Source organism: Cherax quadricarinatus, unplaced genomic scaffold (genome assembly GCF_038502225.1).
Source record: "Cherax quadricarinatus isolate ZL_2023a unplaced genomic scaffold, ASM3850222v1 Contig29, whole genome shotgun sequence".
NCBI classification, from domain to species: Eukaryota; Metazoa; Arthropoda; class Malacostraca; order Decapoda; family Parastacidae; genus Cherax; species Cherax quadricarinatus.
This window is the reverse complement of record NW_027195055.1, coordinates 530,808-546,226: the sequence shown is the minus strand read 5'-3', so window position 1 is coordinate 546,226 and position 15,419 is coordinate 530,808. Positions and strand designations below refer to the sequence as shown.

Genomic DNA, 15,419 nt, shown 5'->3' with positions numbered 1-15,419 from the left:
CTATATAGTAGGTATCAGTGAGGTTACTACTAGCAGGGAGGGTACAACCTATTATTATTATAATAAAAAAGAAGTGCTAAACCACAAGGGCTATATAGCAGGGTACAACCTAATCACACTATTTAGTAGGTGTCAGTGAGGTTACTACTAGCAGGGAGGGTACAACCTAATCACACTATATATTAGGTGTCAGTGAGGTTACTACTAGCAAGGAGGGTACAACCTAATCACACTATATAGTAGGTGTCTGTGAGGTTACTACTAGCAGGGAGGGTACAACCTAATCACACTGTATAGTAGGTGTCAATGAGGTTACTACTAACAGGGAGGGTACAACCTTATCACACTGCATAGTAGGTGTCAATGAGGCTACTACTAGCAGGGAGGATACAAACTGATTACACTGTAGACAGTGTAATCAAAGCATATCAGTAATGACATAATTTTTTCTTGCTAACTTTGCAGAAGATCAACCTCACTGGATACAATACTGCAATTGTTGAGAGCAGTGTTAAATAAAATACAACCACTGACCTTTCATATTTAATTTACAAATATGTATGGAAGGGATATAATACATTTTTAAGTTTATTTCATGTAATTAAGGTAAGCACATAGTTCAAATATCATAGGTAATAACTAACAAAACATTCACATGAATAACTGAATCGTTTTAACTGACTGCAGAGTGATGAAAAGATTGCCACCCAAGTTCTGCACATTTCAGTCTGTCAGATAAGGGGTAATGTTTATATACACCAGGGAGAAATATAACATTACACACAAACAATACATATATTAAATAAAAGTCACAACAGAGTGCTGGAACAATTCACAACTAATCTAAAATTTGGTAAGGAATCTGAAGATGGTGTTTCAGTCTGTCCTGTAGTACCATTATCAAGTGAGGAGTGAGAGAGATAAAGAGAGAAAGCCAGAAGAAAGACCAGTTTAAAAGGCAAGAACAAAGCCAGAAAACAGGTCAAGTTATGAGGCAAGGAGAAAGCCAATAAATGGGACATGCAAGAAGAATGGACAGAGGCAAGTTACATCACAATGGTTCAGGACGGACCAAAATGTCTGTAAAATTGTCTCTCAAAGCTGTGAATTAAGTAATACTATGAAAACTAGAGGAATAAATAGCTAATCAAAGAAAACTAATGTTTTTTTTTTTTTTCAACAAGTCGGCCGTCTCCCACCGAGGCAGGGTGACCCAAAAAAGAAAGAAAATCCCCAAAAAGAAAATACTTTCATCATCATTCAACACTTTCACCACACTTGCACAGTATCACTGTTTTTGCAGAGGTGCTCAGAATACAACAGTTTAGAAGCATACACATATAAAGATACACAACATATCCCTCCAAACTGCCAATATCCCAAACCCCTCCTTTAACCCTTTGAGGGTCGACAGGCCCTCTCCGAAACTCGTTCTCAGGGTCGGCCAAATTTAAAAAAAAAAAAATTTATTTTCTCTTATGAAAAGATAGAGAATCTTTTCCCGATCATAACGACACCAAAAGTTTGAAATTTGATAGAAAACTTACGGAATTATGCTCTCGCAAAGTTAGCGGTCTCGGCGATGTTTACGGATCGGCGATTTTGCCCACTTTGAGCCCCATTTTCGGCCAATTTCACTGTACTAGTCGACAAAAAACATGAATATTTCGCTAGAACTCCATTTTTTCTATCGAATGGGTGCAAGAAACCACCCATTTATAAATTCAACTATCCAGTACAGTGGTCAGAATTTAGCAATTTTGCCAATTTCACACAAATTTCAAAAGATGCCAATTTCGGAATAGGGTCCAGAATAAACAAGAAAGACATTCCTGGCACTAAAATGACATTTCCTCTAGTCATTAGTCATGTCTCAAGGCCCCTCTTATATTCTTTTGCTTTCCACTTTGAATTTTTATTCTCACAAAAAATATAAGATTTACTGTTATGCAGACTACTGCATTAGTGTAAAAAATGGTATAAATATTATTGGTGCACTTGTGAAAGAATATTAGACTCACCAGTTGACGTGTATTGCACGCTTGGCACGATTTGTTTACTTTTGAAGTTTGGTAAAAATCGAACATTTCTGCTACTTTGAGCTCAATTTCAAGGCACCTTTCATTGTAAAACCAGTCAAAATCATCTCAATTTCAGTAATATGTCTTCCATTCTATAAAATGAGACCAAGAAAACTAGAATACAACAATAAATACTATACGAAAATACACTGCAAAGTCGCTGATTTATTAAAAAAAAATGGAAAAAGTTTTTTTTTTCTTATTATGCACCGTGTGCTGCAGGATTTTTTTTAGACTGTGCACACTGACCACATAGACCCATTCTTTCATATGAAGGCCTACCAGCTTTCTCCCACTAGATTTGAGGTCGCTAGAATTTATGAGTACTAGTACGTCAAAAACCCCTACGCGTAAGACGTACTAGTACGACGAAAACCCTCAAAGGGTTAAAGTGCAGGCATTGTACTTCCCATTTCCAGGACTCAAGTCCGACTATATGAAAATAACCGGTTTCCCTGAATCCCTTCACTAAATATTACCCTGCTCACACTCCAACAGATCGTCAGGTCCCAAGTACCATTCGTCTCCATTCACTCCTATCTAACACGCTCACGCACGCTTGCTGAAAGTCCAAGCCCCTTGCCCACAAAACCTCCTTTACCCCCTCTCTCCAACCCTTTCGAGGACGACCCCTACCCCGCCTTCCTTCCCCTATAGATTTATATGCTTTCCATGTCATTCTACTTTGATCCATTCTCTCTAAATGACCAAACCACCTCAACAACCCCTCTTCTGCCCTCTGACTAATACTTTTGTTAACTCCACACCTTTTCCTAATTTCCACACTCTGAATTTTCTGCATAATATTTACACCACACATTGCCCTTAAACAGGACATCTCCACTGCCTCCAACCGTCTCCTCGCTGCTGCATTTACCACCCAAGCTTCACACCCATATAAGTGTTGGTACTACTATACTTTCATACATTCCCTTCTTTGCCTCCATAGATAACGTTTTTTGACTCCACGTATACCTCAACGCACCACTCACCTTTTTTCCCTCATCAATTCTATGATTAACCTCATCCTTCATAAATCCATCCGCCGACACGTCAACTCCCAAGTATCTGAAAACATTCACTTCTTCCATACTCCTCCTCCACAATTTGACATCCAATTTTTCTTTATCTAAATCATTTGACACCCTCATCACCTTACTCTTTTCTATGTTCACTTTCAACTTTCTACCTTTACACACATTCCCAAACTCATCCACTAACCTTTGCAATTTTTCTTTAGAATCTCCCATAAGCACAGTATCATCAGCAAAAAGTAACTGTGTCAATTCCCATTTTGAATTTGATTCCCCAAAATTTAATCCCACCCCTCTCCCGAACACCCTAGCATTTACTTCCTTTACAACCCCATCTATAAATATATTAAACAACCATAGTGACATTACACATCTCTGTCTAAGACCTACTTTTACCGGGAAGTAGTCTCCTTCTCTTCTACACACCCTAACCTGAGCCTCACTATCCTCATAAAAACTCTTTACAGCATTTAATAACTTACCACCTATTCCATATACTTGCAACATCTGCCACATTGCTCCTCTATCCACTCTATCATATGCCTTTTCTAAATCCATAAATGCAATAAAAACTTCCCTACCTTTATCTAAATACTGTTCACATATATGCTTCAATGTAAACACTTGATCTACACATCCCCTACCCACTCTGAAACTTCCTTGCTCATCCGCAATGCTACATTCTGTCTTACCTCTAAATCTTTCAATTATAACCCTACTGTACACTTTTCCTGGTATACTCAGTAAACTTATTCCTCTATAATTTTTACAGTCTCTTTTGTCCCCTTTTCCTTTATATAAAGGGACTATACATGCTCTCCGCCAATCCCTAGGTACCTTCCCCTCTTTCATACATTTATTAAACAAAAGTACCAACCACTCCAACACTATATCCCCCCTGCTTTTAACATTTCTGTCATAATCCCATCAGTTCCAGCTGCTTTACCCCCTTTCATTTTACATAATGCCTCACATACCTCCCCCACACTTACATTCTGCTCTTCTTCACTCCTAAAAGATGGTATACCTCCCTGACCAGTGCATGAAATTACTGCATCTGTTTCTTCCTCAACATTTAAAAGTTCCTCAAAATATTCTCACCATCTACCTAATACCTCCATCTCCCCATCTACTACCTCCCCTACTCTGTTTTTAACTGACAAATCCATACTTTCCCTAGGCTTTCTTAACTTGTTTAACTCACTCCAAAATTTTTTCTTATTTTCATAAAAATTTCTTGACAGTGCCTCTCCCACTCTATCATCTGCTCTCCTTTTGCACTCTCTTTACCTTTCTTTTACTCTCCATATACTCTACTCTTCTTATAACACTTCTGCTTTGTAAAAACCTCTCATAAGCTACCTTTTTCTCTTTTATCACACCCTTTACTTCATCATTCCACCAATCACTCCTCTTTCCTCCTGCCCCCACCCTCCTATAACCACAAACTTCTGTCCCACATTCTAATACTGCATTTTTAAAACTATTCCAACCCTCTTCATCCCCCCCCACTACTCATCTTTGCACTAGCCCACCTTTCTGCCAATAGTCGCTTATATCTCACCCGAACTTCCTCCTCCCTTATTATTATTATAATCAAGGGGGAAGCGCTAAACCCAGAGGATTATACAGCACCTGGGGGGGGGGGGATGTGGAAGGCATTCAGGCTTAATTCGGGGAACTGGAGCACAAATCCAATTCCCTAAATCAAGAGCCCCTCACCAACATCAAGGAACCTTCCTTGAGGGGTCCTCCTCCCTTAGTTTATACACTTTCACCTCCCTCTTACTTGTTGTTGCCACCTTCCTCTTTTCCCATCTACCTCTTACTCTAACTGTAGCTACAACTAAATAATGATCCGATATATCAGTTGCCCCTCTATAAACATGTACATCCTGGAGCCTACCCATCAACCTTTTATCCACCAATACATAATCTAACAAACTACTTTCATTACGTGCTACATCATACCTTGTATACTTATTTATCCTCTTTTTTATAAAATATGTATTATTACCAAATCTCTTTCTACACATAGCTCAATTAAAGGTTCCCCATTTACATTTACCCCTGGCACCCCAAATTTACCTACTACTCCCTCCATAACATTTTTACCCACTTTAGCATTGAAATCCCCAACCACCATTACTCTCACACTTGATTCAAAACTCCCCATGCATTCACTCAACATTTCCCAAAATCTCTCTCTCTCCTCTACACTTCTCTCTTCTCCAGGTGCATACACGCTTATTATAACCCACTTTTCACATCCAATCTTTATTTTACTCCACATAATCCTTGAATTAATACATTTATAGTCCCTCTTTTCCTGCCATAGCTTATCCTTCAACATTATTGCTACTCCTTCTTTAGCTCTAACTCTATTTGAAACCCCTGACCTAATCCCATTTATTCCTCTCCACTGAAACTCTCCCACCCCCTTCAGCTTTGTTTCACTTAAAGCCAGGACATCCAGCTTCTTCTCATTCATAACATCCACAATCATCTCTTTCTTATCATCTGCACAACATCCACGCACATTCAGACTTCCCACTTTGACAATTTTCTTCTAATCTAATTTTTCTTCTAATGTATTAGCAGATAAAAATCTATCTGGACACTGATCTTGTTTACATCTCAAGTAACTGTAATAAAACAAAACCCTTTATTTAATTTTAATTAGTTAGGTAATGAAACATCCAGAGTTTAGTGGTTTAATGTTATTACCTTGCTACACCTGACAAAACACCCAGGGTTCAAGTATAATATTACCCTGCTACACCTGACAAAACACCCAGGGTTCAAGTATAATATTACCCTGCTACACCTGTCAAAACACCCAGGGTTCAAGTATAATGTGACTATTGTGTGTTTACAAGCAATATCTTTAAGCAGAGCATTGTGAACATAGCATGTTGACTGGGCCAGCAGACATGGTTATTTAATATTATCAAAATATTTGTTACAAAGTACTAAACCCACAAGTCATACAGCACCAGGGGATTAGAGGTAATGAAGTTTCATTGAAGGATAAGGGACAGTGACTCCACTTCCTCAGATCAAGAGCCCATCACCAGCATCAAGATGGTCATCCTACAGAAGCACTTCAATGAAGATACTAAATAAAACATATATATATATACACCTTAGAAGTAATTTTTTTATTTTTTTAACATGGCCATTTCCCATCAAAGCAGGGTGACCCAAAAAGAAAGAAAAACCCAAAATGAAAGAAAAAACTTTCATCATTCAACACTTTCACCATCACATACATAATCGCTGTCTTTGCAGAGGCGCTCAGATACGACAGTTTAGGTGTCCCTCTAAACTCCCAATATCCCAAACCCCTCCTTTAAAGTGCAGGCACTGTACTTCCTATTTCAGGACTCAGGTCCAGCTAACTGGTTTCCCCAAATCCCTTCACAAAATATTACCCTGGTCACACTCCAACAGCTCGTCAGGTCCCAAAAATCATTCACCTCCATTCACTCCTATCTAACATGCTCATGCATGTTTGCTGCAGTCCAAGCCCCTCGCCCAAAAAATCCCCTTTATCCCCTTCCTCCAACCTTTTCGGGGCGACCCTTAAATATATTAAAAATTTAAATATATTGTAGGTGGTAGGTTGGTAGACAGCAACCGCACAGGGAGGTATTACTATCCTGCCAAGTGAGTGTAAAGTGGAAGCCTGTAATTGTTTTATATGATGGTAGGATTGCTGGTGTCTTTTTTTCTGTCTCATAAACATGCATGATTTCAGGTACGTCTTGCTACTTCTACTTACACTTAGGTCACACTACACATACATGTACAAGCATATATATACACACCCCTTTGGGTTTTCTAATATTTTCTTACTAGTTCTTGTTCTTGTTGTTTATTTTCTCTTACCTCCATGGGGAAGTGGAACAGAATTCTTCCTCCGTAAGCCATGCGTGTTGTAGGAGGCAACTAAAATGCCGGGAGCAAGGGGCTAGTAACCTCTTCTCCTGTATATATTACTAAATGTAAAAGGAGAAACTTTTGTTTTTCCTTTTGGGCCACCACGCCTCGGTGGGATGTGGCTGGTGTGTTGAAAGAAAGAAGAAACATGCAAGATTTTAGGTACGTCTTGCTACTTCTACTTACACTTAGGTCACACTACACTTGCATGTACAAGCATATACATATATACACGCCCCTATGTGTTTTCTCTATTTTCTTGCTAGTTCTTGTTCTAGTTTATTTCCTCTTATCTCCATGGGGAAGTGGAATAGAATTCTTCCTCCGTAAGCCGGGAGCAAGGGGCTAGTAACCCCATCTCCTGTATATATGTTAGTAAATTTAAATGGAGAACGTTTCATTTTTTCGTTTTGGGCCACCCTGCCTTGGTGGGCCACCCTGCCTCAGTGGGATACGGCCAGTGCATTGAAAGAAGAAAAAAAGAATTTAACCCTTTGACTGTTTTCGACGTATAAATACGTCTTACGAGCCAATGTTTCTGACGTATATATACTCAATAATTCTAGCGGCTTCAAATCAAGTGGGAGAAAGCTGGTAGGCCCACATGTGAGAGAATGGGTCTGTGTGGTCAGTGTGCACCACATAAAAAAAATCCTGCAGCACACATTGCGTAATGAGAAAAAAAAAACTCTGATCGTTTTTTTGGAATAAAACGCCGACTTTGAGGTGTATTTTCGTATAGTATTTATCGTTGTATTCGCGTTTTCATGGTCTTAGGTGATAAAATGGAAAACATATTACAGAAATAGAGATGATTTTCATTACTTTTACGATGAAAACGACCTTGAAACTGAGCTCAAAGTAGCGGAAATGTTCGATTTTTACCAATGTTCAAGAGTAAATAAATCACACCACACGACCAATACACGTCAACTGGGGAGTCTAATATTCTTTCACTAGTGCACTGATATTATTTATACCATTTTTACAATAATGCAGTCGTCTGCATAACAGTAAATTTTGTATTTTTTTGTATGAATAAAAAATCAAAATAGAAAGCAATAATAATATAAGAGGGGCCTAGAGATGTGACTAATGAACAGAGCATATGTTATTTTAGTGCCACGAATGTCTACCTTGTTTATTCTGGACCCTATTTTGAAATTGGCATCTTTTTTATTTTGCGTGAAATTGGCCAAATTGCCAATTTCTGACCACCATATTGGGTAGTCCAAATTAGTAAATGGGAGGTTTCTTGTACTCAGCTGATAGATAAAATGGAGTTCTAAAGAAATAGCTATGAGTTTGGTCAACTGGAACAATGGAATTGGCTGAAAATGGGGCTCAAAGTCGGCGAAATCGCCGATACGCATATGTTGCCGAGACCGCTAACTTCGCGGGAGCATAATTCCACGAGTTTTCGACAAAATTTCGAACTTTTGGTGTCATTACCATCGGGAAAAGATTCTCTATCATTTCATAAGAAAAAATAATTTTTTTTTTTTTAAAAATTGAGCGACATAGAATGACAGTTTCAGAGAGGGGCCTGAAACAGTCAAAGGGTTAAATATATTAAATATTTAATCTCAAGACAGAGAGCTTTTTGAGAATATTTAAAATGATCATGTTTACACCACATTATATACAATACTGTCTGCACTATGGTATACACAATGTCTGCACTATGGTATACACAATGTCTGCACTATAGTATACACAATGTCTGCACTATGGTATACACAATGTCTGCACTATGGTATATGTCATTTAATTTCAATAGTTTAGGTATTAACTTAGTAGTGCTATTATTATAACTTAGTAGTGCTATTATCATAATAAAATTGATGGAGGTGCTGCAGGTAGGTACCTGGAGGTAATCATGTTTAAGCCACAGAAAGGAAGGGTAGCTACAACTGCTGCTAGAATCAAGAGCCTTTCAGCAAATTAAGGCAGCTAGCCTCCTTGAAGAGTACTACACAGTAATAAAACTACCTAGTAAATATGTCATAATATACAAACACCAAACATACTTATTTTATAAATAAGTGTTGAGTAAAATACTCTTAGACTTGGAAAAGATATGAGGACAATTCATTTGTCAAATATTTCATGCCAAGTGAAGAAACAAGTATCAGCAGAGGACTGACCTAAAGAGACATTATTAAAAATCAAGCAACCAGTTGAGCATACTATTGTTTGAAGCTGTACTTAACACTTGTAGCAGCATAAGAACATTACCTTTCAAATGTAGATCATACAGTTACATGAAATAAACAACTAACAAACAAGTTACATTCATAGAATTTCTACTTACAAACAAGTTAGTCCTGGTTTTTCAATTTACAAACTTCAGAGAAAATATGAGAATAAAAGTTGTTATATTTTGCAGATGTCTGTAGCAAGTGCTATAAGCATTTGTATCAATGGAACTGTTTCAAAAGATACACGTACATAAATGCAGATGCTTGTAATTTGAAATATTTGTAAGTTGGTACTGTCTCTTCTTATATTCTTTGATACTCTATTCTCAGTGATGTCTAGCACAGAACAACACAGCAGTACAAGTGAAGGGTCAGAAAGTGATTAAGTTTGATCTAAGGAAAAAACAGCAGTTCCAATTCCTTGGAGCAAAAGCTCTGGCAGTATCAAGGTATTCTGCTTGATCACATTGAATTAAGTGAGACTCCTTGTCTACATGTGTTAGTTTCCTAGCAGTTGCTACCTGCACCTTCAAGTTGAAAATAAACAGAATGAACCAGTCATAAGATACTAATAACAATATAGTGAGGAACAGAGATTCGTCACTGCCACAACTGTCAACTTTTGATCCAGTATTTTTATTGCACCCTTAGGGAAGCACTAAGCCCACAAGGGTCTCTCAGGATCCAGTGAATGGGAAGTAATCAATTTTTTTCTGGGGAAAGGAAGGGTAGCTCAAATTCCTTGGATGAAGAGACCTTCACCAGAATCAGGACTCTCTGAAGCCTTCCTTCATCATGCCTAATTGTGAATGTGTAAGAGAATATTTTAGTGAAAATGCATGAGCAAACAATGTATGAATCAAAGATCATATGATATAGTTTGTATAAGTTCCTTCACAATTTCTCACTTCAACAAGTATACTTTGATGTTGGTGAAGTGCTCTTGAGTCCAGTCATTAAAGTTACCCTTCCTTCTTTCCTTCTGTGTGAGTCACCAGCACTGTGAAGCTAACACTGTATCAGTCACCAGCACTGAGTGAAGCTAACACTGTATCAGTCACCAGAACTGTGAAGCTAACACTGTGTCAGTCACCAGCACTGTGAGTGATGCTAAAACTGTGCCAGTCACCAGCACTATGACTGAAGCTAACACTGTGTCAGTCACCAGCACTATGACTGAAGCTAACACTGTACCAATCACCAGCACTGTGACTGAAGCTAACACTGTACCAGTCACCAGCACTGTGAAGCTAACACTTTGTGAGTCACCAGCACTGTGACTGCAGCTAACACTGAGTCAGTCACCAGCACTATGACTGAAGCTAACACTGTACTAGTCACCAGCACTGTGACTGAAGCTACCACTGTGTCAGTCACCAGCACTATGACTGAAGATAACATTGTACCAGTCACCAGCACTGTGTCTGAAGCTACCACTATGTCAGTGACCAGCACTGTATATCACTGCTGTTTCCTCAACAATATAACAACATTATTCTAAACAGTTCTGGCAGAGCAGTCTATTGATCATTTATTTTTGGAAATGTTACCTCAGAAAACAAATTACATATTCTCTTACTTCGGAGAGTACATATTTCTTATATACTGTTCCATGGAGTGGTGTTGTCATCACACTGTTCCATGGAGTAATGGTGTCATTACATTGTTCCATGGAGTGGTGGTGTCATCACACTGTTCCATGGAGTAATGGTGTCATTACATTGTTCCATGGAGTGGTGGTGTCATCACACTGTTCCATGGAGTGGTGGTGTCATCACATTGTTCCATGGAGTGGTGGTGTCATCACACTGTTCCATGGAGTGGTGGTGTGTAGCTCACATAAGTGGCTCAACATAGTTGCCAGGGAAGAGACCTGTCACACCATTCATCACTCCCTCCCACCAGCCATCATCATTCTTCTTGAGAACATAGATAACAGCATTCTCAGAGAACGTGAGTTCGTCTTCCTTGTCAGCAGTGTAGTCATACACGGCAATCACTGAAATAAATAAAAAATTAAATAGACCTATGTAACAGATTACCGTAGGTAGCAATATGTGTGCAATGGACTAACAAATCCATACATATTTATATTTCCATATAAGATCTAGATGAAAAATACAAAAATATGTACAAGAGGACCCCACTTTACAGTGCTTTGCTTTACAGTGAAGCACTGTAAAGCAGTTTATCAATTTCACCCATTCTTCATTTATTCAGCCTGCCTACAATATATTCAGCACTCACTATAAACTATGTACAAAAATATTTTTGGGTAAGTAATGTGTATATATATACAAATGCATTTTTTAGGCCGAGATCTATTGCTCACTTAACCCCTTGACTGTCGCAACCCCAAATCCTGAGGTGTCTACTGGTGTTGCAAAATTTCCAAAAAAAAAAAAAAAAAAAAAAAAAAAAAAAAAAAAAAAAAAAAAAAAAAAAAAAAAAAAAAAAAAAAAATCTTATGAAACGATAGAGAATCTTTTTCCGATTGTAATGACACCAAAAGAACGAAATTGGATGGAAAACTGATGGAATTACGCTCTCGCAAAGTTAGTGACCTCGGCGATATTTATGAATCGGCAATTTCGCCCACTTTGAGCCCTATTTTCGGCCCGAGTCCTTAGAACTCCATTTTTTCTATTGATTGAGTACAAGAAACTGCCCATTTACCAATTTCAACTACCCAATAACATAGTCAGAAAATTGCAATTTGGCCAATTTCACGAAAATTAAAAAATATGACAATTTCAAAATAGGGTCCAGAATGAACATTGTAGACATTCCTGGCTCTAAAATAACATTTTATTTGTTCATCAGTCACGTCTCCAGGCCCCTCTGATATTACTCTTGCTTTCTATTTTGAATTTTTATTCAAACAAAAAATAGAAGATTTACTGTTATGCAGACTATTGCAATATTGTAATAATTGTATAAATAATGTCAACCCATTCCTGACTGCATATTAGAATGGCTACTTGGACACTTATTGGAAAATGACATCATTTGTTTACTTTTGAACATTGGCAAAAATCAAACATTTCCCCTACTTTGAGCTCCATTTCAAGGTTCTTTTCATAGTAAAACCAATCAAAATTTCTATAATATGTCTTCCATTCTATCAAATGAGACCGAGAAAATGACAATACAACCATAAATACTATAAGAAAATAGACCACAAAGTTAGCATTTTAATTTAAAAAAAATGGTCGGAGCTTTTTTTTCCTCATTATGCACTGTGTGCTGCAGGATTTTTTTATATGGTGCACACTGACCACATAGACCCATTCTCTCACATGTGGGCCTACCAGCTTTCTCCTGCTTGATTTGAAGCTGCTAGAATTTATGAGTATATACATGTCAAAAACGGTGGCTCGTAAGATGTAGATAAAGTCTTTCATATGCATTTGAAAGTGAAAAAAGGCTGTTTCACTTTACAGTGATTTTTGCTTTACAGCAACAGCCCCAGGTCCTAACCTGCTGCATAAGTGGGACCCAGGTCCTAGCCTACTGCATAAGTGGGGCCCGGGTCCTAACCTGCTGCATAAGTGGGACCCAGGTCCTAGCCTACTGCATAAGTGGGGCCCGGGTCCTAACCTGCTGCATAAGTGGGACCCAGGTCCTAGCCTACTGCATAAGTGGGGCCCGGGTCCTAACCTGCTGCATAAGTGGGACCCAGGTCCTAGCCTACTGCATAAGTGGGGCCCGGGTCCTAACCTGCTGCATAAGTGGGACCCAGGTCCTAGCCTACTGCATAAGTGGGGCCCGGGTCCTAACCTGCTGCATAAGTGGGACCCAGGTCCTAGCCTACTGCATAAGTGGGGCCCGGGTCCTAACCTGCTGCATAAGTGGGGCCCGGGTCCTAGCCTACTGCATAAGTGGGGCCCAGGTCCTAGCCTACTGCATAAGTGGGGCCCGGGTCCTAACCTGCTGCATAAGTGGGACCCAGGTCCTAGCCTACTGCATAAGTGGGGCCTGGGTCCTAACCTGCTGCATAAGTGGGACCCAGGTCCTAGCCTACTGCATAAGTGGGGCCCGGGTCCTAACCTGCTGCATAAGTGGGACCCAGGTCCTAGCCTACTGCATAAGTGGGGCCCGGGTCCTAACCTGCTGCATAAGTGGGACCCAGGTCCTAGCCTACTGCATAAGTGGGGCCCGGGTCCTAACCTGCTGCATAAGTGGGGCCTGGGTCCTAGCCTACTGCATAAGTGGGGCCCAGGTCCTAGCCTACTGCATAAGTGGGGCCTGGGTCCTAACCTGCTGCATAAGTGGGACCCAGGTCCTAGCCTACTGCATAAGTGGGGCCCGGGTCCTAACCTGCTGCGTAAGTGGGGCCCGGGTCCTAACCTGCTGCATAAGTGAGGCCCGGGTCCTAACCTGCTGCATAAGTGGGGCCTGCCTGTACTTATACTAAGTACAGGTAACATCACTTATACTGAGCATATTGTTCATAAATAACATCCAGAAGTAGTAAGAAATCCAATGCAATCCAACACAACCCAAATAACAACAAACATGACCGCCATCCCCGAACACTGATGAAAACTCCTATGGATTTGTTAATTTGAAGATACAAGACCAGAGGTAGCCAAATTTAACAGGATCCAGGGTGAAAAAGTTGATATGCTAACCTGGGAAATTCAAGAACTAAAAACCTCCAACACATACTACCTAAGCAAGATCACAACCCTGGAACACAAAATAAACAGACTGGAACAAGAGTACCACCTACACTGAAACTCAGGACACCATCAACCTCCTCAGAGAGCAAGTTATCCAGCTTAACACCAATGTCAAAGAAGAAAAAAAACAAGTGTACTTACAGATGTCAACAACAACTTGCAGGATCATCACAATCAACAACAGTTATCTGATGCTCTTATAGTCAACAGCCACCTTCTCCCAGCAACCATAACCCAAGATACATGTTTGAATACCACCCAAGTTAGCACTTTAACTGTCCACTGATCTACATTCTTACTGCTAGCACTCCAAACATAGATCAGTGCTTTATTTTTCCTCCCTCCATATTTGGTGCCAGAGGCCTGATAAGCCTAGGCAGTATATTATTATTATTATTATTATTATTATTATTATTATTATTATTATTATTATTATCAAATGAAGCGATAAACCGACAAGGGTCATGCAGCGCTGCGGGACAGAAAATAATGCCAGGGCTATAAACAGCTAGGTGGAGAGATCAGAGGTGAGGGGAGAAAAAAGCTGGAAGGGGCACTAAGGGCTATGTGTCAAAGTTCGTATACAGTGGACCCCCGCATAACGATATTAATCCGTTCATGAGAGCTCATTGTTATGCGAAATTATCGTTATGCGAATGAATTTTCCCCATAAGAAATAATGGAAATCAAATTAATCCGTGCAAGACACCCAAAAGTATGAAAAAAAAATTTTTACCACATGAAATATACATTTTCCTACACACAAAGAGAAGGATACATGCACAATAGTAGAGTAGTACATGCACAGTATATATTGTGCATGTACTACTCTACTAAATGAAGAATAAATGACACTTACCTTTATTGAAGATGCAGCAATGACTGATGAGACACTGTGTCCTGGGAGTGCCTTTTCCTCCTGAGTACTGTAGGTCCTGTTTGGCATTTTCTTCCAGAACAGGCCTTATCACACTGTGTATGCCACTACGATTCTTAAATCTCTCAAACCAACATTTGCTGGCTTTAAATTCACCAATATGAGCACTAGTTCCAGGCGTTTTTCCCTGTTCACCTGGGTGTTAGTCGACTGGTGTGGGTTGCATCCTGGGAGACAAGATTAAGGACCCTAATGGAAATAAGTTAGAGAGTCCTCGATGATGCACTGACTTTCTTGGGTTATCCTGGGTGGCTAACCCTCCGGGGTTAATTGTTTCTCGGTAATTGTTTCACGTTAAGCCACACCAACAACACTCTCCACATCTTCGAGTAATACAGCTGGTGGTGCAGCAACAACAACAGCTGTGGTGCAGCTGCAGCTGTGGTGCAGCAGCAGCTGTGGTGCAGCAGCAGCTGACTGGTCCAATTTATCAGCTGACCGTGGTGCAGCAGCAGCTGACTGTGGTACAATAGTATTTATCACCCTTTTTACCACAGGGTTGGCACTAGAAGCTTTCTTTGGGCCCATGGTGGCTTATT

General features: G+C 39.6%; 1 protein-coding gene across 14 annotated transcripts in view; it reads right to left on the bottom strand.

Annotated features, from left to right (window-relative positions):
• Positions 1-530: 530 nt before the first annotated feature.
• LOC128698833 (abl interactor 2) overlaps positions 531-15,419 on the bottom strand; it is a 201,492-nt gene continuing 186,603 nt past the window's right edge. For 13 of the 14 annotated variants that reach the window (XM_070079849.1, XM_070079850.1, XM_070079843.1 and 10 more), the window contains one exon: positions 531-11,257. In XM_070079849.1, coding sequence (XP_069935950.1) covers positions 11,094-11,257 — 164 coding nt within the window. In that variant the 3' untranslated portion in view covers positions 531-11,093. The remainder of the gene's footprint in view (positions 11,258-15,419) is intronic. The other variant, XR_011391029.1, reaches the window with a different exon arrangement.